This window comes from Macrobrachium nipponense, chromosome 21, assembly GCF_015104395.2.
Source record: "Macrobrachium nipponense isolate FS-2020 chromosome 21, ASM1510439v2, whole genome shotgun sequence".
Lineage (NCBI taxonomy): Eukaryota > Metazoa > Arthropoda > Malacostraca > Decapoda > Palaemonidae > Macrobrachium > Macrobrachium nipponense.
In genome coordinates this window covers 29,344,710-29,368,922 of record NC_087212.1, presented here as the reverse complement: position 1 = coordinate 29,368,922, position 24,213 = coordinate 29,344,710, and the positions used below count along the sequence as shown (strand labels likewise).

General features: G+C 38.6%; 1 protein-coding gene across 1 annotated transcript in view; it reads left to right on the top strand.

The window, feature by feature from the left end:
- Positions 1–24,213, top strand: part of LOC135197440 (kinesin-like protein KIF20B) — a 329,336-nt gene that overhangs the window by 291,706 nt on the left and 13,417 nt on the right. The window contains 2 exon segments of the mRNA XM_064224510.1: positions 4,184–4,353; positions 23,525–23,645. Of these exon segments, the coding sequence (XP_064080580.1) occupies positions 4,184–4,353; positions 23,525–23,645 (291 nt within the window).

Here is a 24,213-nt window from a genome sequence, read left to right as displayed (position 1 = left end):
TTTACTACTCATTCGCAAAATCTCAGTCATCGTTCCAACAGTCCTTTCAGCCAAACCATTTGCACTGAGCATATAAGGAGTAGAATACACATGCACAATACCCCATTCCTTAAACATTTCTTCAAATTCCCATCCCACAAACTCAGGTCCATTATCACTCAACAGTTTTGCTTGCTTGCACAGACACATAGGCAACTTCACTTGACCCACCATTTGTGCAACAGTTTCACTCCTTTTATCTTTGATGGGAACTCATGTGATCCACCATCACAATCATCCCCATGTGTCCTCTCGCAGTCCTCAGCAAAGAAACACAATCAATCACAAGCATTTCAAATGGCTCTTTCATCTGCAATCGCAACACAGGCGGACTTGCATGCACACACTGGTACTTTCCCCTCTGACAGTCCTCACACATGACAGCTACATCCATACAAATCTTATTCTACCCAGAGGTATACAATCTCTCATGCATTCCCACAACTTAATTTTCCCCATATGCCCAAACCAGTCATGCATCAACAAACACATACTCGCATCTGACTCAACAGAAAACACCGGCACATACACCTCCCTGTCATACACCCCTTCCTGATGTAAAAAATACTCTGTTTTTACGCACTACAAACCATTTAGCAACCCTCTTATATACATCCAACTCACATGGCCAATCTTCCACATGCACTCCTCCCAAAACACATGTTTGCAACATACTTATCTCCAAGCACTTGTCTTGCCTTTCCTCAATCTCTTCCTCACTCAACAGATCATTCTCACTCCTAGCAATATCAATCATACCCACAAAGTTCGCTACAAACACATTACCATCTTGAATCCTAGCTGTTTTTCTACCCCCCTTTCTGTTTCATATATCTATGCCTATATCATGCATCCTCAAAAAATCTATCCCTATCAAAAAGCAAGCTGGCATATTGTTTTCTCCTATAACAAACACTACTCTTTATACTTTTTGCCTGTTCCATAATCCTTACACTCTCATACAGCACTTTCACACTCATATGGCACATTCCCTACACTCATCATTACCCCATACATACTCAAAAAAAATCCTGTCAAAAAGCTACCCAACTCTTTTTCCAGACTCTCATTTTCACTACAGTGGTACTTCGAGATACAAAAGGCTCAACTTACGAAAAACTCGAGATACGAAAGCTGACACGAAAAATTTTACTGCTCTACATACAAAAAGTTTTCAAGATCGAAAGGTTTCTGAAAGTCCGAGATTCGCCTGATAACAATTTTGAAACTCGTGCCGCGCGCCGCCATCTTAGTTCTAGTAGACTCGCCACCATCCTCCTGCTCTCCCATTGGTTCCTGATGCTAGCCAAGCCATGAGATCCTTCTCTCCTATTGGACTGCATCCCTCCCATCATGTATCTTACGTGGTGGCGTTCCTTCGCTCGGCCACTTCGCACCCAAAGCTTTATCGTACACATGCGGCATTCGTTTGGTCCAACGATTTCATTTAGTATCGTAAATTCATTAGTGATTTCGTTGTGCTACTTTATCGGATTTCGTTGTGCTACTTTATCGTGTTGTGAGAACCTAATTAGTATACGTACTACATACGTAACTTAATTAAGTACAGTACATATAGTCATGGGTCCCAAGAAAATTGCTGAAGTTCACAGAAGAAGAGAATGCTTTCTATGGAGACAAAGATGGAGATATTAAAAAAGTATGAAGCTGGCTTGCGGTTGAGTGTGATCGCTAAGGAATACGGCAGAAATCCGTCGATGATAGGCACCATCCTTAAGCAGAAGGAAGCCATCAAAGCAGCTACACCTTCCAAGGGCGTGACGATTTTGTCCAACAAGAGGAGCCATGTGCATAATGAAATGGAAAGGCTGCTTCTTGTATGGATCGAGGACAAAGAAATCGATGGCGATATGATAACCGAGACAGCAATCTGCCAGAAGGCCAGCGCTATTTTCGGCGATTTGATTGCCCAAGCCTAAGACGACGGCAGAGAGGGGACATCAACGGCAACCCCAGAGTTCAAGGCTTCTCATGGGTGGTTCGAAAAATTCCATAAACGGACTGGCATCATTCGGTGGTGAAGAAATTGAAATTATGTAAAGTATAAAAAAGTAAAAAGAAATGTAAAAATCAAAAAAGACAAAATAAATTTTAAGTTTTTTGTAAAGTTAAGTGTTACAGTTTTGTTAATGTGTTTTGTAAAGTTTAGTTTGTTTTTCTGACATTTTTTTATGTGTTTCGTAAAGTTAAGTGTACGTATCTGCTGTTTGTCGTCCTCCTCCTCTGCCGCCACTTTTGGAGATAGCCTCACTCGAAAGGTAAGCTTCCACATTTTATGTTACAGTATGTAATAATATTTCTTGTACACTAATATACACTTTATTTACAGGTTTTGCATTTTTATTCTTAATTTAGGTATTGAATGGTCCAAATTGTTGTAGTATTTCATTGTTTATAGGTCAATTTAGCTTTATTATGAAATTTACTGGGGTGTTTTTGGAGGGCTTGGAACGGATTAGCCATTTTACATGTAAAATGTGGTCCAAGATACGAAAAACACATGATACGAAATGCGCCTCGGAACGGGTTAATTTCGTATCTCAAGGTACTACTGTACTTCCATTCTGATCCCTCTTAACTTCTTCCGAATACAACAAATCAACTTCATTACTTACATCCATGCTCTTGATTACGCTCTTCTTACCTTTCTTCTTTCTACCAACCTGTTTCCACTCACCACTATCTAAATCACTCTCAGCCCTTTCCCCAACGTATTCAGTCCTAGTCTCATCCTGTCTGTCATCCATACTAGCCTTCTTTCCCTTAGTCTTCCTTTCCTCAGCCCCCTTCTTATTCTTGTCCTCAGGTTTATCCTTATCCTGTGTCTTCCCCTTCTCCCCCTTGCTTATCACAACCAAATCACCTTCGTCACTCGTACTCGCATCCATTCACTCTTCCACTTTCTTTACCACTCCTGGCCCGTCACAAGACCCAGTAGGCCTACCTCCTACTGTTCCCTTTCTCATGAATCCCTTCATCATCTCCTGCACTGCATTCATCATTACTCCAAATTTTTCATCCATTTTCTCAATGAATCTCTCTTCCACTCCTTTCACCTCTTCTTTCATTTCCACTTTCGCACTCCTTAGCATTCCTCTCATTTCCTCTAACTCGCTCTTCAGCTCCTCACACTCTACCCTCAACCTCTCATTCTCTTCTTCCACTCTCTTCTTAGTTTCCCTCAACAACCACAACAACTCCTTCAGCCTCTCCACTTCAGTCAAACCTTCCATACTCATTTTCCTTCACCAATCATACAACCCACCACACCAACCGTCCTGCAGTTGCCACACCAGCAGCTCCATGTTGGGCACCAATAAATAATGTGGCAGGATTACACAAACTAAAAACAAAAAACTCAAAACACATGTACTTAATACACGCTCAGGGTGAGAAGCTGCACTGCTGTCTGGTGGATATAGCTAGGATAGGCTAGCCGTTGTAACACAATACACAAACAACCAAAAAAGGACAACAACCACACAACAATTCAATAACTATACAACAAAGGACCACTGCACAATTAATCACTAACAGCACCAAAAACCAATAGCACGACAAGTCAGCACACTGCCCACAACACCAAGGAACCACCACCAACAACAACTCATCTACAACACAACAGCACTCATAAGCACAACAAATTCAACAACACAGGCACAAAAACCTTCAAACATACAATACCAACAATGATTCAAACAACAGCTTCAAAAACACTAAATAACTGACCATCAATAATATTTAAGCTCCAAAAACACTGACTATCCATCACTGGCTCCCATCACAGTCTCCCTCACTTCTCCCAACTCTCGTTCAGTTTTACTTGATCCAATTAGACTTAAAAGAATACAAGTTGTTAGATGAAATGTAAATTTAATAATAAAGAAATAAAGACACCCTTTTAGCCTATCTCTGGTTTGGTGACACTACATTCTAAAAATATAGTAATAGAACTGCTTAAAAACTATTAAATGCTTCAGTTTACAGGATTATAGTGCTTACTTTGTGAACTTTTTTGTGTGTGAATCCTTTAAGCAACCCAGCACGAACCATTTTATTTATTAAAGAAAAAAAAATTTTTTGTAACAGTAGAAGCATTCATGTTTCATTGCAAATTTTCAAGGTATTTGAGATTGAGGATGATGGCAACAATACAGAGGACTCACCTTGGGAGCCACCTGTTTACAGTGATAGGAAAAATACAAAGGTAACAGGAAGGAGAGGAAGAGGAAGAAGAACTAAAACTTCAGAAGTGTTTAATCCACACTTGAATAATCAAGAAAATAAAAGCATGTAAGTAATTCCTATCTAGTCTTGTAATAATCTTATTAATAAATTGCCTACTGTAAATGTACCTTTTAAGCTTAGTGCTATTGTTTTGTGTGTGAATTTTAGGTACAAGTTGAAGGCACTCTTATCAGTGTAACTAGGAAAGGATGCAACATCCTGAGAACTAGTGCATTGGCACCTCTATTTATTGGATTTTGTTATTTTTCAGGTAGTATGTCAGAGTCAGGAAAACAAATTTCCTAAGAAATTACATGCTCTTATGCTTTATTTGTTTACAGAACTTGTAAAAAGAAGTTAATTTTCAAAGTTTCAAGACATTTTGTTGACTAAACTGTCCTTACAAACATTTCTTTTTTTCACATATTTCTTTTACATATTTTAAGAATGACTTTCATCTTATGGTACTGTAGTACCTAATCAATAATGAGTATTACATGCATACAGACACTATAAAGTATTCTTAATACTGTGCTACAATATATATAAAAAAAATCAATATACTCATAAGTAAAAACAATGCACCCACAAAACTAATGCGAAAGTGATTAACATAACACTAATTGGCACACTTTCTGTCATATGATTCGTGACTAATTCTGACTCAAAGTTATTATTGTTCATTTCAACATAATATGGAAAGTATGTACTATTATAGAATTGTATATGAAATATTTAGATATAGTAAAGTGCTTCAATAATACAAGACAACAAAATGAGCTAGATTTTCAAATGGTGTCTTATTGATGTTGTCTAACATCATTCTGCCTATCACCTACATGTTTGCTATTGACAGATATATATTTTGTATTTGTACATTATTCTAATTGTAGATTTTCTTAAGTTTTCCTAAATAAGGAATATTGTGAAATGAAATAGTGCTACATATATCTGTTACATTAGGAGCGTATAGAATACAAAATATGTGCAATTTCTTATGACTTCTGAATTTAGTAGATCTAGCCATATTTTAAAAAACTATTTTTTCTGTATTTTTTTATTCAGTGGATGAAACCTGTTCATTTGGAACAAGGCCATGGGGCCATTGATTTGAAATTCAAGCTTCCAAAGGATACTGTTTCAACCTCCCACCACAGACCCCATACTGCAGCAGTAACTGATCATGTTACAGAGCCAGTGTGATTTTTATATAATTAACTCACCCAGTACTAATTGCATAGCTAAAATGTTAAAATTCATGGTTCATGCTACAGGCAGCCTGTGGTTACCGTCGCCATTGGTTAGCGGCGTTTCAGTTTTACGGCACTTGTTCAATATATTCATAACAGGGTTTACATTCCGTAGGGTTTATAGCGTTGTCTGGTTATCGGTTTCTTAATCTAGGTGCTGAGACTGCCTCATAAAAGGCAAACAACGAATATGCATATTTTTCTCTGCTCTTTTAAAAAGTTATCCTTACTCTTTATCTAGTAATGCTGTATGTAGTCTTGTATTACTATTTGTGTTATAAAATACAAACAAACTGATCATGTTTCGGTTTGGAAAAATCAGCTGGGGGTGGAGGTACACTACACAGCATAGTTTATACATATATGGCATAGTAATTGTTAATTTCAGCTAAATCTCTAGGTTCAATGTGCATTGCATTATGATAATTCAGTATAAAGAGAAATTGAATAACATTTAACAAGTTAGCTTCGTGTATACGATGATGATGTTATCATGGTACTTATATCGTATATATACAAATACAGTAGCCTAGCCTACACTATACTGTATACTTCATTTATGATATAATTTAGTAATTTATTAATATAAGCCAATTTTGGAGGTTCTATGCATTCTGACAATGATACATCAGGAGAAAAAAAATTTGGACACGAAACGGTAATCAAGATTCAGACTGACAGCGACATACCTAATTGAGCGATGTCAGGCTGCTGACAGCTATGTATATTCATGAAATAAAAACAATGAATATGCATCTTTTCCGTGAATCTTTTAAAAAGTTATACATTACTGTATCCAATATTATTGTATGTATTCTTATATTTTTGTATCATAAAATACTAACAGAGTGGTCAATGGTTTGGTTTGGAAATCAGCTGATGGCAAATACGAGTTTAGTTTGTTGTGTTTATGTTTTACTTCGCCGTATTTATTGTGTGGTTGACCTAACTGAGGGGTTGTTTGTGGGTGGAACCTTGACCATTGTATTTATTTGCTGTTTCTTGTAGCTCAATTGATTTTCGATGGTGGCAGGATACCTGAAAGTAGGTGTCCCTCCTGTTCCACTTGATGTAGAAGTCGTATTCGCTGATGCTTTGGCATATGGTTGGAGAACGTACCTTAACAGTTAGGAGGTAATGCCGGCATACCAGAAGGAGCACAATAGCTTCCTGGAACTGAAGTTTTATATATATATATATATATATATATCTATATATATATATATATATATATATTATATATATATATATACACACACACACACACACACACACACAGTGTTCCTGTGTACAAGGGACCCCCGCAAATAACGCAAACCCGCGAATAGTTAGAACTCCCCTCTAAAAATGCCCATATCTACCTATCTTGTATCTTGAAAGTTCAGATACCAAATGTATACTTGAAGTATCATCCTACATCAAATATACCATTGAATTGGTATTATTAATATAATTTCAAAGTCATCTTAAACATTTTACCATTAGAAATATAAAACAGCCAATAACAGGAGAACGAGAGAGAGAGAGAGAGGAGAGAGAGAGAGAGAGAGACGAGAGAGAGAGAGAGAGAAAGAGAGAGAATAACTCCTTACGATATCAATAGATTGAAAGGAACTTCTATAGGCAACACTTATTTCCCCTCCCATAAAAGAGTGAAATGGAAAGATTATTGTATTTAAAATACTCACATATGAATTCTGTAATTACATTTATAGTATTATTATTATACATATAGTATTATTATTGGAAAATATTAATAATAAACTTATTGCATACATGTACCATAAAAAGGATTCCTCAGTAAGAGAGAGAGGTAGAGAGAGAGAGAGATAGAGAGAGAGAGCGAGAGAGAGAGAGAGAGAGAAGAGAGAGAGAGAGAGATTGCATACAAACCATAAAATTCATTGATCATTGTATGGCACTGTTCCTGAGATGTTTGACAGCTTCCCAGCTCCAAGCATCACTGGTGTTACAAGAAGGTAGGGAAATTGATACAGAAAAAGACAAAGGGAAGAATTTTCATTTGAAATTAGTTATTATTATTATTATTATTATCTTACATAAGTGAAATGGAAAGGTCATTTTTATCTCTTTAAAATACTACCACATACAAATTTTGTAATTACAGTTTTATTATTATTATTATTTATTTATTTATTTATTTATTTTTTTATTTTTTTTTTGCTCTATCACAGTCCTCCAATTCGACTGGGTGGTATTTATAGTGTGGGGTTCCGGGTTGCATCCTGCCTCCTTAGGAGTCCATCACTTTTCTTACTATGTGTGCCGTTTCTAGGATCACACTCTTCTGCATGAGTCCTGGAGCTATTTCAGCCTCTAGTTTTTCTAGATTCCTTTTCAGGGATCTTGGGATCGTGCCTAGTGCTCCTATGATTATGGGTACGATTTCCACTGGCATATCCCATATCCTTCTTATTTCTATTTTCAACTCTGGTGTCCCATGGTATTGCGACATCAATGAGTGATACTTTCTTCTTGACTTTGTCAATCAACGTCACGTCTGGTCTGTTTGCACGTATCACCCTATCCGTTCTGATACCATAGTCCCAGAGGATCTTTGCGTGATCGTTTTCTATCACTCCCTCAGGTTGGTGCTCGTACCACTTATTACTGCAAGGTAGCTGATGTTTCTTGCACAGGCTCCAGTGGAGGGCTTTTGCCACTGAATCATGCCTCTTTTTGTACTGGTTCTGTGCAAGTGCCGGGCATTCGCTTGCTATGTGGTTTATGGTTTCATTTTTTGTATTGCACTTCCTACATATGGGAGAGATGTTATTTCCGTCTATCGTTCTTTGAACATATCTGGTTCTTAGGGCCTGACCTTGTGCCGCTGTTATCATTCCTTCAGTTTCCTTCTTTAGCTCTCCCCTCAGTAGCCATTGCCATGTGTCATCGCTGGCTAGTTCTTTAGTCTGTCTCATGTATTGTCCGTGCATTGGTTTGTTGTGCCAGTCCTCTGTTCTGTCTGTCATTCTCCTGTCTCTGTATATTTCTGGGTCTTCGTCTACTTTTATTAGTCCTTCTTCCCATGCACTCTTTAGCCACTCGTCTTCACTGGTTTTCAGATATTGTCCCAGTGCTCTGTTCTCGATGTTGACACAGTCCTCTATACTTAGTAGTCCTCTCCCTCCTTCCTTTCATGTTATGTATAGTCTGTCCGTATTTGCTCTTGGGTATAGTGCTTTGTGTATTGTCATATGTTTCCTGGTTTTCTGATCTATGCTGCGGAGTTCTGCCTTCGTCCGTTCCACTATTCCTGCGCTGTATCTGATTACTGGCACTGCCCATGTGTTTATGGCCTTTTATCATATTTCCGGCGTTGAGTTTTGGCTTGAGTATCGCCTTGAGTCTCTGCATATATTATTATTATTATTATTATTATTATTATTATTATTATTATTAAGAACATAAAATATCTATAAACATTTTACATACTAGTCCATAAAAATTCTTTCATCTCAGTAAAGAGAGAGAGAGGGTTTATCTCTCTGTTCTTCCAGCGAAACAGAGGGAGTGAGTTACCACTATGATAATACATATCCTGTGTGGCAAAAGGAGAGAGAGAGAGAGAGTTATCCTCAATTAAAAGAGTGAAATGGATAGATTGTTGTATTTCTTTAAAATACTATCACATAATATGAATTTTGTAATTACAGTTATATTATTATTATTATTATTATTATTATTATTATTATTATTAATTATTATTGATTTATTATTTCAAAGTATTAAAAACAAATAGTACATGTACTATAAAATATGTCGAGTCTCCGTAAATGAGAGAGAGAGAGAGAGAGAGAGAGAGAGAGAGAGAGAGAGAGAGAGAGAGAGAGATAAGAGAGAGGAGAGAGGAGAGAGAGAGAGAGAGAGAAATTGCATGAACACTTGGTGGCAACAGCACAACATCTCCTCCCCCTCCATCCCATTACTTGACATATCAGACAGCTTTCGTGCCTGGAATTTGAGAGAGAAGACTGGGATTTCCTTCATTCTTACATAATTTTTCAAATTTATAAACTAAAATCTTACTAATTCACTTTAGTATTTTCTTTAATGAATTGATATTATTGCTGTATACATTAATATTAATATTTGAAAATAGTAAATCAATTATTTATCATAAAAAAACCATACATCTCTGTAGGAGAGAGTGAGAAAAAAAATTATTTTTATTATGTGATATCATTTAATCTTACTAATCTTTCTAATACAGTATTAATCAGTATTAATATTTGAAAATTATTAAATAATTTTTGTACCATAAAAATGCATTTAGTCATAAAAGTAACATCAAAATACACTAATTAGTGATGATTTTTGCCGGAAAATCCCGCGAATAGGCGAATCCCCTGCAAATAATGGGAAGATATGGTCCAGAGAGAAATCAGCAAATACGGGGGGTCCACTGTATATATAATATATCGTATATATATATATATATATATATATATATATATATATATATATATATATATATCTATATATATCTAGATATATATATATATATATATATATATATATATAAAAAATAACACATACACAGTGGAGCCCCTGTATTTGCGGACTCAAGGATTCGCGGATTTCTCTCTGAACCATATCTACCCATTATTTGAGGAAAATTTGCCTATTTGCCTTTTTTTCCGACGATAAATAATCACTAATTAGTGTATTTTGATGTTATTTTCTTGACTAAATACATTTTTTATACAAAAATGATTTACTAATTTTTAAGTGATGCTGATCAATACTGTATTAGTAAGTTTAATAAGATTAGATAACACATAATAACAATAATAATTCTCTCTCTCTTACAGAGTTGTATGTTTTCTGTATGATAAATAAATGATTTACTAATTTTCAAATATTAATATTAATGTAAACAGCAGTCAATTCATTTAAGAAAATACTATAGTGAAGTAGTAAGATTTTAGTTTATGAATTAAAAAATTTTGTAAGAATTAAGTAAAACCCAGTCTTCACGAACTCCTGGTAACCAAACTGAGGTCTAACAGCTGTCAGATATAAGTAATGTGACAGTAGGGGAGGGAGTGTGTTGTCTCTCTCTTTCTCTCTTTTTTACTGAGATGAGTACATGTATCTATAATATGTTTATTAATATTTTCAAATGATAATAATAATAATAATAATAATAATAATAATAATAATAATAATAATAATATACAGCCAACTAAGAGGGGAAAACAATCACCAAGAAATTCCTGAAGCCGAACCAAATAAGAGACTCTGGGAAAACATATGGAGCCATCCGGTATCACACAACAAGCATGCAACATGGCTCCAGGAAGTTATGGAAGAAGAAACAGGGAGAATAAAAAAAAGATTCATGGAGATCATGACAGACACAGTTGACACCAACTAAAGAAAATACCCAACTGGAAAGCCCCAGGTCCCGATGAAGTCCATGGATACCTGTTAGTAACTTCCACATTATTGGTAAGCAGGTAATAGGCCTGTAGTTACTGGCTATATTTCCCTTACTCCTGTCTTTTTGTACTTAGGATGTTCTTCCTGTGGTCTTCCATTTGGGCGCATGGTGATTTGTGATACAATGCTACACCCATGAACAGCAGAACAACTCCAGCATTGTATCACAAATCACCATGCGCCCAAATGGAAGACCACAGGAAGAACATCCTAAGTACAAAAAGACAGGAGTAAGGGAAATATAGCCAGTAACTACAGGCCTATTACCTGCTTATCAATAATGTGGAAGTTACTAACAGGTATCATCAGTTAAAGGCTATACAACTACCTAGAGGAGACAAACACCATCCCCCACCAACAGAAAGGCTGCAGAAGGAAGTGTAGGGGCACAAAAGACCGGCTCCTGATAGACAAAATGGTAATGAAGAACAATAGAAGAAGGAAAACCAACCTAAGCATGGCATGGATTGACTATAAGAAAGCCTTCAACATGATACCACACACACGGCTAATAGAATGCCTGAAAATATATGGGGCAGAGGAAAACACCATCAGCTTCCTCAAAAATACAATGCACAACTGGAATACAAGTTACAAGCTCTGAAATAAGACTAGCAGGGAGGGGACTACTAAGCATAGAGGACTGCATCAACATCGAGAACAGAGCACTGGGCAATATCTGAAAACCAGTGAAGACAAGTGGCTCAAGAAGGACTGATAAAAGTAGACGAAGACCCAGAAATATACAGAGACAGGAGAATGACAAGCAAAACAGAGGAATGGCACAACAAACCAATGCATGGACAATACATGAGACAGACTAAAGAACTAGCCACATGGCAATGGCTACTGAGGGGAGAGCTCAAGAAGGAAACTGAAGGAATGATAACAATGGCACAAGATCAGGCCCTAAGAACCAGATATGTTCAAAGAAAGATATGGAAATAACATCTCTCCCATATGTAGGAAGTGCAATACAAAAATGCAACCATAAACCACATAGCAAGTGAATGTCCAACACTTGCACAGAACCAGTACAAAAAGAGGCATGATTCAGTAGCAAAAGCCCTCCACTGGAGCCTGTGCAAGAAACACCAGCTACCTTGCAGTAATAAGTGGTACGAGCACCAACCTGAAGGAGTGATAGAAAACGATCAGGCAAAGATCCTCTGGGACTATGGTATCAGAACGGATAGGGTGATACGTGCAAATAGACCAGATGTGACGTTGATTGACAAAATAAAAAAGAAAGTGTCACTCATTGATGTCGCAATGCCATGGGACACCAGAGTTGAAGAGAAAGAGAGGGAAAAAATGGATAAGTATCAAGACCTGAAAATAGAAATAAGAAGGATATGGGATATGCCAGTGGAAATCGTACCCATAATCATAGGAGCACTAGGCACGATCCCAAGATCCCTGAAAAGGAATCTGGAGAAACTAGAGTCTGAAGTAACACCAGGACTCTATATATGCAGAAGAGTGTGATCCTAGAAATGGCACACATAGTAAGAAAAGTGATGGACTCCTAAGGAGGCGGGATGCAACCCGGAACCCCACACTATAAATACCACCCAGTCGAATTGGAGGACTGTGATAGACAAAAAAAAAAAATAATAATAATAATTATAATAATAAATGTAATTACAAAAATCATGTGATAGTATTTTACAGAAATACTACAATAATCTTTCCATTTCACTCTTTAAAAATAAGGATAATTCTCTCTCTGTATAAATAAATAAATTATTTACTAATTTTCAAATATCAATATTAATGTAAACAGTAATAATATCAATTCATTAAAGAAAATACCAAAGTGAATCAGTAAGATTTTAGTTTATAAATTAAAAATTATGTAAGAATGAAGGAACTCCCTGTCTTCACGCATCTTACTTTCGAACTTCAGGTACCAAACAGGTCTAACAGCTGTCAAGTATATCAAGCAATGTGACAGGAGGGGAGGAACCGTGTCTCTCTCTCTCTCTCTCTCTCTCTTTACTGAGATGGGAGATTTTTATGGCACATGCATGTATATGTTTATTAATATTTTCAAATAATAATGATAATATAACTGTAGTTACAAAAATCATATGTGATAGTATTTTAAAGAAATACTACAATAACGTTTCCATTTCGCTCTTTCAAATACGGATAACTCTGATGAGAGAAATTGTATGGCACATGTGCATATGTTTATTAACCCTCTTACGCCGACTGGACGTATTTTACGTCGACATTTTTTGTCTCCCGTGTGCCGACTGGACGTATTTTACGTCGACTTACAAAAGTTTTTTTTAAAATTCGCTGAAAAATACTTATAGGCCTACCAGCCTAAAACTTTTGAATCACGCGCCTTGGGGGATGCTGGGAGTTCACGGATCAAGGTGTTGTTTTGTTTACAATCGTTACGCAGGCGCGCAAGCGCGAATTTCTTTCTTGCCGCACTAAAAAGTGTCTGTGACACATCTCTGAAATTATTTCGTCACTTTGACATAATTTTTGTACCATTGTAAATTAGCCGTTACATGAAGTATTATATATGAAAATGTGTGCATTTTTATGTAGAATACAACAATAAAATACTCATGATTGTAGCTTTTATGAGTTTTGAGATATTTTCATATAAATAACGATAATTGCCAAACTTTCAACCTTCAGTCAACTTTGACTCTACCGAAATGGTCGAAAAACGCAATTGTAAGCTAAAACTCTTATATTTTAGTAATATTCAATCATTTACCTTAATTTTGCAACTACTTGGAAGTCTCTAGCACAATATTTCGATTTATGGTGAATTTATGAAAAAACTTTTTCCTTACGTCCGCGCGGTAACTCTTCCGAAAAAAATCATACATGCGATTGTGGTAATGTTTGCATCATTTTAAAATTAGCCGTTATATAAAGTTTTATATATGGAAATGTGCGCAGTTTCATGCACAATACAACTAAAAACAACCCATGGTTGTAGCTTTTATCAGTTTTGAGATATTTTCATATAAATAACGATAAGTGCCAAAATTTCAACCTTTGGTCAACTTTGACTACTGAAATGGTCGAAAAACTTAATTGTTAGTTAAAACGCTTATATTCTAGTAATATTCAATCTCTTTCATGCACTTAAGATCCAAGTGTAAACACGCTAATTTCTCTCTCTCTCTCTCTCTCTCTCTCTCTCTCTGACACACAAACGGACAGACACTATAGATTCCTTTGATTATCTTTGTACCCAATATGTGAATAAAATTGATTTTGTTATCAACCTTTGCATACTGCAATCAATTTGGTTTGTTCAAAAGCGTTCCCGGCTCTCCTCCCTCCATCCCCCAGCCGGCCAGCACCATTTTTACCACAGTTCGTAAATTGTACACACAAGCAATAAAATTCAGAAAATTTTACTTCATATAATGTACTGTTTCATTACTTTACACTCTTAATTTAACTTTTGAACACATTAATAAAAGTAAAAATGTGAAAAGGTGACTTTTTGGGTAGGCTGGAACGAATTATCCAGATTCCCTTTATTTCTAATGGGGATATTTGTTTCATGTTTTGAACAAACCGTACTTCGAACAGCCTTCTAGAATGGATTAAGTTCAAAGTACTAGGTACTACTGTACTTATGTGACCTTTCCAACTTGTAAGAGAGTAGTTATATGACAAGCACTCAGTCCCCTCATACTTTAGTAGGTATCTAAGAGGATGCCAGTCCATTCTCAACGCCTCTGTTCTTGAGTTCAGCCATCACTGTACGTATATCTACAGCTCTAGAAACTGTCAGTGGCGGTAATCATAACCTCCAGAGTATTTCTTACAAGTGCAGGAGTTTTGGGACATTAGTTTTGTCTAAGGACATTACATACAAGTTTGTTCATGAAACTTACCTGACAGATATATATATAGCTGTATTTTCTGAAGTCCGACAGAATTTAAAAATTCGCGGCACACGCAGTGGGCGGCCAGGTGGTAGTACCCATTCCCGCCGTGGGAGGCGGATATCAGGAACTATTCCCATTTTCTATTCATATTTTTTTCTGTCGCCGGTCGGTAAACAACTGTTTACAGACCTCCGCCTAGGATTTTGTTTAAAACTTCATTAGCCGCTTAAGTATCCTAATTATTCTTTCGATTATTAATGGATTTGTGGCTAGGCACACGCTATCGTAAATTTTTTCATTGCATTTGATGTCTGAAGCTAGTTAGCCTAGTTTCAGACTTTGTTGTCTGCATGGTAAGGTGAGGCTACCGGAACTTTCGGTAGACACTCGCTTAGTATTTATGACGTTTACATGTTTTCTTTGCATAAGCAATGTAATTAGTGTAATGTGTGACTGATTACGGAAGAAGGAGGATTCATGTACGCATTTTAGAGCATCTTAGAATCAGGAGTTTTCCTCCACATTATCTGATAAAACTATAGAAAGGTAAACAGAAGTTAGAAATAATGAACCTTCTAACCTCCTGTAGATTTTATTTTGCCTAACCCTGTGGTATGGCTTACGGGCCTAGAAGAAGTGTCTGCTAGAGGATTACATCAAGTAATCTTAGGCTAAAGTGCTCGCTCTCCAATCAGTGTTGTGAAGTGTAGTGCCCCTTGTGTTGTGGAGGGGGCGTCAGATCGGCCCCATAATGCCTCTAGGCCTGGACCTCTGTCGGACTCCCAGGACTCTGGGAGAGGGCATGTCGAAAGCCGCAAGAGGGTTACGGGGGCTCCTCACCGATCTGGCGTCCCTTCGGCAGAACCTGTTGACGCTTCCCAGGCTGCTAAAAGATCGTGCACGTGCACGAATCTTGAAGGATTGCTTCTCGTCCTCCGAGGCGTCCTCCCCGCGCAAGGGTTGGAGCTCTCGGAAGGACTCGCGCCCTCTAAGAAGCTTTAGAGAAAAGGACGCTTCACGTCCTCTCTCTCGTTAGGAGGGAACGTCAGATCGGCCCCATAACGCCTCTAGGCCTAGACCTCTGTCGGACTCCCAGGAAACCAGGGAGAGGGCATGTCAAAAGCCGAAGGAAGGTTACGGGTTTTTCATGCTGATCTGGCTTCCTTTCGGCAGGTCCTGTTGTCGCTTCCCAGGCTGCCGAAGATCGAGCACGTGCACGAATCTTGAAGGATTGCTTCTCGTCCTCCGAGGCGTCCTCCCCACACGGGTTGGAGCTCTCGGAAGGACGCGCGCCCCCTAAAGAAGCTTTAGAGAAGAGGACGCTTCACGTCCTCTCTCTCTCGTCACGAGAGGATGAAAGAGTCCTGTGCCCTGTCAGGGCTCTCGAGTTATTTACATAAACGAAGGAAGTAAGAGGTCCTTCGGGTAATGTATGGTGCTCAGGAAGAGACCACATTTACCCTTTTCGAAGAATGCACTGGCTCTTTTCCTAAGGGAAATATTAAGGAGGCTCATTCATCTTGCCAGAAGAGTGATTTGAGCCTCCTGCGAGTGAACGCTCATGAAGTTAGAGCTGTTTCAACCTCGCTAGCATTCCAAAAGGATTTGGTAATCAAGGACATTCTAGATTCCACCTTTTGGAGGAGTAACTCAGTATTCGTCTCCTCTCCTAATGGCGCTCCGTATACGTTATGTAACGTTCGCTTTTCTTCGAAAAAGCAAGCTGATAAGTTTGACGTCCGGCAAGCTGCTTTGCACAGTCAAACAACTTATGTCTCTGGTTCGGCATAAGAAGGGCAATTTAGACGTGAAGAAGCTTTGGAGGTGCTCGACGTCCTATAGTGGAGACATTCTCCAGGACGCTCGGCAAGCACCTTGCGAGGGTGTCTTTTGGACGCTCGGCGTTCCTTTGCTGAGTGCGTTTCTGGAGATGGTCTTTTGCATTTCTAAGACGCAAGTTGTCGCACAGGCGGCCACTGTCTTTGTAAGAAGGTATGAAGGTCTTTAAGGCCCGTCTTGAAGACGAAAGCCATACGTCTTCCTTTAGTGTTCACACACTTCAGGAGCAGCGTGCGGCTCTCCATGGAGGAGCTCGCATGAGGACGTCCCTTGAAAATATTCAACGTCATATGCAAAAGCGGTTCGTCGTAACATTGAGATGTTGGAAAGGTCGCTCGCCAGGACGCCTCTTGGCGGGCCTTGCATGCATCAGGGCGCTCAACGAGTTCCTCTCTGAAACGTCGTTCAGAAGACTTGGTGTTCTCTGCTCAGACACGCTCGTAGCTAAGCAGGACGTTTTGAGGACGCTCAGCAGGACGCTCAGCAGGACGCTTTTGAGGACGCTCAGCAGGACGCTTATGAGGACGCTTTTGTGGACATTCGCCAGGACGCTTCGGTGGAAGCTCGGCAGGACGCTTTGCGAGAGTAAAGGCGTCTTATTTGCTGTTCACGACGTTTCTTAGGACGCTTGACGCTTTATAAATGCTCGTCAAGACGAAGTTTTTTCAGGACACTCCACAGGACATTCCTTTACAAAAAAGGATTCGGAGTTAGCGGAGAAACATACCCGAATTTTTTCTTCGATCCCTCTTTCCTCTTCATCGATTTCTCTGAGAATCGGGAAGATTATATACTCGGATTCCTGGGTGACTTTCGGTCATGTTAAAGGGTTTCCCCTATTAGCAAAGTGCTAATAGTTTTGTCAAGTTTTGTCATTTAAGTGGGGGACCCCTCATAAATGGGGTATCATTGACATAGATTTTAACGTTTTTATCGTTTAAGCGGATAAACTCGTTAACAAATTTCGGAAGAGCTCTCATTCATTTTCAGAGGCTCATCCGGGGAGTAAGAAAAAGACTTGTAGACTAGATCCATGAATGCTCAAGAGGGAAGTCTTATGTCCAATATCATAAGAACATTGAACGGTCCTTTTCGATCCTCGGTTCTCTCTTGATGATCTCTATTCGAATATTACTCCCTTTTCTTGGAAAAGAGTCTTGGTAAAGAGTCAAGGAGTTTCTTTTAAAAAGCCTCATTCATTAGAGCGTGGACAGTCGTTTTCCTTTCTTTCTCTCTTCCTCGTCGAGGAAAGATGTAGTAGAGAATTCGATGTTCAAATTACTACAATACTTACGTAGTTTATCTTTGCGTCAATTTGCTAACGCATGGGTCAAGTCATATACGCATATCATATTTACCTCTGCGGATAGAAGCCGAAAGAACTGTTGTTCTAATGTATTTATTTGACACTCCCTTCAACCTTCCAAGAGTTTTCGGAGTAAGAACAACTTTGCAGGTATTGTTACGACAACACCGACTCAGCTTCTGTTTTTAGCGAATTCTGTTTCGTTTAAATAGGCCTGCTTGAGAGTTTCCTTTTGCTCGATAATATCATACCTATTCCTTCGTAAAGGGAGTAGCTGGCAACTCAGGCAGTTAGTATTCTGTTCACCATTGAAGCTTTCCTTCGAGGAAGACTTCTCCTTCACTCTCTTTGATAGAGATCGAAGGTGGTCGATCTCCAATCCTTATTTTGTTTTCTTGAAGGAAAGAATTTAGGATGGAGATCGTTGTTCAGAATCCTATAAATATACTACGTATATTAACCTCGCGACATGATTCTACTAAGCAGTTGAATTGTCCGAGGGGTAGGCGCATTTCCTAGTTATTCTACAGATTGCGACTTAGACGAGAGTATTAATTGAACTGCAACTCTGGGTTGCCTGCAACCTCCCAGGAGTTTGTTTCAATTTTATATACTTATGGTTTTGTCACGACAATACCATTTCAACTTTTATATTTACCGAAATTCGTTTCGCCTAAATATAATTGCTCGAGCATATCTTTTATGCTCGGTGGTTCTAGCCGAACGCATTCCTTTGTGGAATATGGATTACCTGGCAACTCGGGATGACGAGTCAGCGGGAGCTCAAGCTCAGCTACTGCGTATTGAACTGCCTGATAGCAGCTCAGTATCAGCTGGGCCTCCGAGATGCACTGTTAGTTATGTGTCTCTCTCTCTCCTGCTTTGATTGACTACCGAACCGTATCTCTGCCCAACAATCATGGACTTAGGTCTCTGATTAACGGGGTTTCTCGCAATTATGAAGGACCATCTACTGCTGTGACGATAGATTCCATCGCCTTCGATATTGCGAGAATTTTCAACAGAGATATCTCTTAGACTCTTTCATCTTTCTGTTTAACGCACGGTAACAGAAGTCTGTACAAGTCTCCCGCTGCATCACACTGCGATAATGCGAATGATTTTGCAGACATCTGGGTTTGTCTTTAAAATATCTCATATTCGTAGGTGTACAATTGTTCATTGTTCAACCCGAATTAACAGATATGTCAAAAGACATCGCCTACTCTCCGACCTGACAGCTCTACTTCCAAATGTTCAGCCCATGAGAAGCAGTTCTTCAGGCAGCTTTCCCCTGTGTTTTCATTACTGAAGAACGCCCCGCTTTCATTGCAACTACGACTTCTCACCGGACAGCAATGAAATAGCGGTTAGCGTTTTCAGTCATTTGTAGGCACAGGTTCAGAATCTTGAGAATCCTTCTCTCGATTTGTCTGTGAAGACGTAGGTTGCATTCAATATCTACCTTCGTCTTCAACGGTACAGAGCGATAAGATCTTCAAGAGTAATGGCAGCCTCTTGGCCAAGGCAAAGCAGTGCTGCCTATTTTCAGTGTTCAATCGGAGGAGGCCGTTTCTGGAGATAGTGAAGGGAAATGACTGTTCCTCCACCTCGAGATCTGTGAAGTTCCTTATGTAGAATATGCAAATATGTTGTTGACGGCCTCTAGGCTCAGAGATTCGGTTCTGTCAAACAACAAAGCTTCACGATCTTTGAGGTCTGTGGAGATCTTAAAATTCTCTGGATCAAAGGTTCCGGCATGGAACTTAGACGTAGTCTGAGTTTCTGATGCCAAAAGCAATTCGAACCTATCCTTTCTGCGAACTTAATACACGTGACCAGAAAGGCTAATATTGTAACCGCTCTAGCCACGACAAAGAGGGTTAGTGAGGTTTTAGCCATCATCAGAGGTTTTGGCTTTAAAGGACATAATGCGGTCTGTCCTCTAAGCATTCCGTTCTTGATAAGAACGAAAACCTGTCTAACCCTTGACCCGAAGGCTTGGAGACCAAGGGTATGGCACAAATTATTGGGCAAGGGCATTAGAGAGTCCTGTGCCCTGTAGGGTCTCTCAAGTTTTATCTTGATAAAACTATAGAAAGTCAAGGTCAACGGACAATCTGCGGTGTTCCGTAAAAAGACCAGACTGGGTCATGTCCAAAAACCCCCTGGCATTATAGCCAAGGAGTTCTTTTAAGAGGTCTCATTCATTGTGTTTGCATAAAGATTTGAGATTTTTTCTTAATATGAATGCTCAAGAGGTGAGGGCGCGGCCTCGGAAGCATTTCAACAGAGCATGACACTCAGTAACATCCTGAGTGCCACGCTTTAGCGAAGCAACTCTGTGTTCGCTTCACACTCCCGACAATCTGCGGTGTTCCGTAAAAAGACCAGACTGGTTCATGTCCAAGAACACCCTGGCATTATAGCCAAGGAGTTCTTTTAAGAGGTCTCATTCATTATGTTTGCATAAAGATTTGAGATTTTTTCTTAATAGGAATGCTCAAGAGGTGAGGGCGCGGCCTCGGAAGCATTTCAACAGAGCGTGACACTCAGTAACATCCTGAGTGCCACGCTTTAGCGAAGCAACTCTGTGTTCGCTTCACACTCCCGACGGGATGCGAAGACGACATTTCAGATCCGTAAGTCGCTAGGACCATACATATCCGTAGATATATTATTGGGGGCAGGAAGCAACACGAATCCTATCCTATAGAAAAGGGATAGGTGTGCTTTTAACTTTGAAGGGTTGGTCGCTTGAGGCGCGTTCCTTTTCTTTAGCCTAGAAGTTATGGAACTAACTTTGATAGGTTAGGTCAGGTGGTGGTTTTAGCTTCATTGCCCTCAGAAGTATGGTCATATGGTCTAGTCACATTGTGGTCACGCCCCCGTTGATAGATCATTTAGAGCGCACCAGCATTACAGGTCTCTACCTCGCTGGCAACTCTAGTAACGCAGAAGCAGACTTTGGTGACAGTAATCACGAAGTCGGCTATGCTAACAGGTGAGGAACTAAGATGTATATCATCTACTTAATTTAAGTTTCCCAAAAAATCCTATTCTGTCTCTTCCCACCATCCGAAGGTGGGATTCAGCTATATATATATCTGTCAGGTAAGTTTCATGAACAAAATGTTATTGTTATAATACAATTAAGTTTGTTCATACTTACCTGGCAGATATATATATAGCTGTATTTTCTGAAGTCCGACAGAATTTAAAAATTCGCGGCACACGCAGTGGGCGGCCAGGTGGTAGTACCCATTCCCGCCGTGGGAGGCGGATATCAGGAACTATTCCCATTTTCTATTCATATTTTATCAGTGCCGCTGTCTCCTGAGGGGAGGTGGGTGGGCACTTTAATTATATATATCTGCCAGGTAAGTATGAACAAACTTAATTGTATTATAACAATAACATACTTTTCTACCTCTTAGAGAAGGGACCTGCTCTTAGGACAGTTTAGCCACCTAACAGGGACCTCTCAAGTCTACTGAAGCCCGGCGTATTTTTTGGGAGTTTTCTCCTCACCATCTAAACACGAAGAATGTCTTTTTGTTAACATTTACATTTTTTAGTCTTGTGAGCAAGTCACTTACTCGGTCAGGCAGTCACTCATGCCAAAGATAGGTCTTTGGCTCCTGATAGTTTTGCTTAATCACAAACGGCTTGTACTTAGGATTGCATCATTTATCCATTTGTCATGCAAACTTTGACTTCCACTAACAAAGAAGGCAACTTTATGTGCCTTTGGAAGCCATCTGTCACTACCCGAAAAGGACTGGACATTTAAGAGGTAGTGATTATAGGTATTCTTACCACAGTAGCTGAGAAACACAGTCTCCCAGAATACATTGCCATGCTGGCATAGGCGGGCTTTCAGTTAAGTATTAATGGATGTTTCAAAAGATGAGGTTAGCCAAATAAGAGTGGTAGTGCATGAGATCAGGGGCCTGTCTACTCCCCAAGCCTACAAGAGGAACGGAGATATAGATGTCATAAATCCACATACATGGAGATGCCATTCAGCCATGGGAGTGTTAATTGGTGGTGGGACATTCTACTAATGGCAGTTAATTTATTGCTTGTTCCTTCATCCTCTGCCTTGTAATCACCATCCTTGTTCTTTCATTATTCATTTAGAAGAGATGTAGTCTTCTGGGGTTACAAGCTTCTTAGTATCGCATGACTGAGTTGATAGCTTTTTTCCTGTATTATTATGGCAATTGCAAATGTCTTGCCATATCATAAGGGTGGCCAGCTACTTACAATCCCTGTGAGAATACTTTAGGCACTTATCTCTGAATATAGTCTATCCCTATGTGCTCCACCAGCTCCTTCAAACCCTTGCCACTACATTTGTTTTAACCCTTAATGGACGGATACCCTCATGTGATTAACAACAACAGGCTTTGAGTGGTGGACAGATTACCTCCTGGGCAGTATCAGTATTATGAGACATCAATTTGGACAAATCGGGCAGGAAAGAGGCTCCATTACTTCAGTAGCCTATAAATTTACTAATAGAAACTTAAAAACTGGCTCAGCTTGCCAATTTTAGGTGTCTCATGATTCAGTTGTGTACTTGACTTCAAGAGGACATGTACGTAGTGCGTCCCTCTCTCAAGTGATATCTTTTTATATATGTGCTCCTAAATATACCCAGATTGGCTTTAGGTTTTAGTTCCTATCTTTTTTGATAGTATGTCAGTTATAATTGTAATTTTGCAAAGAAATATTATAAACAAGTATAATCCAAAAGAGTTACATTGCCTCTTTGATCTCAATAAATTTATGTAAATATTTTACAAAAAAATATACTCATGGTTTGTTACTGAATTTAGTTCTGTAATTATAATTTTACATAATAAAATTATTAGAAAAAACATGTATAACTGGGTAAAATTTATGATTGGCCCACAAGAGGCTGTAAATAGTACTTTTCAACTCTTGTGGAAGGTAGGGAGAATTTTATAGGATATTTTTTCTTACACCATGTGCATTTGCATATCTTCTCTTTTTATTATTTAAAAAAAAAAATTTTAATGGCCTTCCTCAAAGTTTGCCTGGTCTGGAGTGCAGTATATATATTTTTTAGTTTGGCTCTTAAGGGTTAAGGCTCTTAAATACAACCCATTTACACAGAACAGTGGAGATAGTTACTACCTACCCGTAGGCCACAAGCGAGTAGTATGCTCGAAGGTGTTCATAGCGTCTCTGATTCTTCTGTCTACTGTACATAAGAATATATTGTTGGGGACATAGATTTTGATTGATGGCTTTGTATGAAAATTTTTTTGCATGGAATAGAACTTAATTTTTACGGGGATATTCCTGGAATTGTTTTGTAACTAAATCAGTCATTATATTTGTTTTAGGTGCATAATCCCCCAACATAAGGAAATTAAGGTAAAAGGAGGCATGTATATTAAGGAACAAAAAAAATTTTTTTTATTGTATTTATGTTTTATAATTTACTTACGATGAGATTTTTCCAGCTTAGCTAATCAAAGTCAAGAAAACATAGAGTATGATGACTTAAAGACTCCACATCAAAAACAAAAACGTCATTTATTCAAATCTGTCAATGATGAACTTTACACGGGATCTCCAAACTTGGTAAGTTTTTATTTTAAGTTAGTATTGTACATATTAAGTTGTAGTTAAAAACTGAGAAACTATCACATGGATATAGGTACCATGGATTACGTTATCTGCATTTCTTAAATTCATGTATTTGCAGTTATGGTAAAAAAAAAAAAATTGGTAAAAAATATAGGTAATTAAAGAGTAGACAAAAAATTTGGTGGCTGTACCCTTGGAAAGGCAGTAGTTTCTATTTTTATGGGAATGAAATTCCTTAAACACAGTTGCAGAAAAATTTACATAAACTGTTGTTATGGGTTCAGTTATTAGTCTTAGACTTTCCTTTATTGAAACTCATTAATTGTAAATAGCCTTTTTCTTTGCAGTGGATATCATAGCCACTCCAGTTTACTAGTTCTGAGAGGGAAAGGCCCCATTGTGTATGCCCAGACCATGCTATGCCATCCCACAAGCTGTCATTTTTCCATGCAGCTCTGTTTTGTGTAGACATATTCTATCTACTCTTCCAGGATTAGCATCTTTTTAGTTTTGTCTTCACTGCAAAGAAGACGGATCATAAACGTAAGGTCTCTTCTCCACC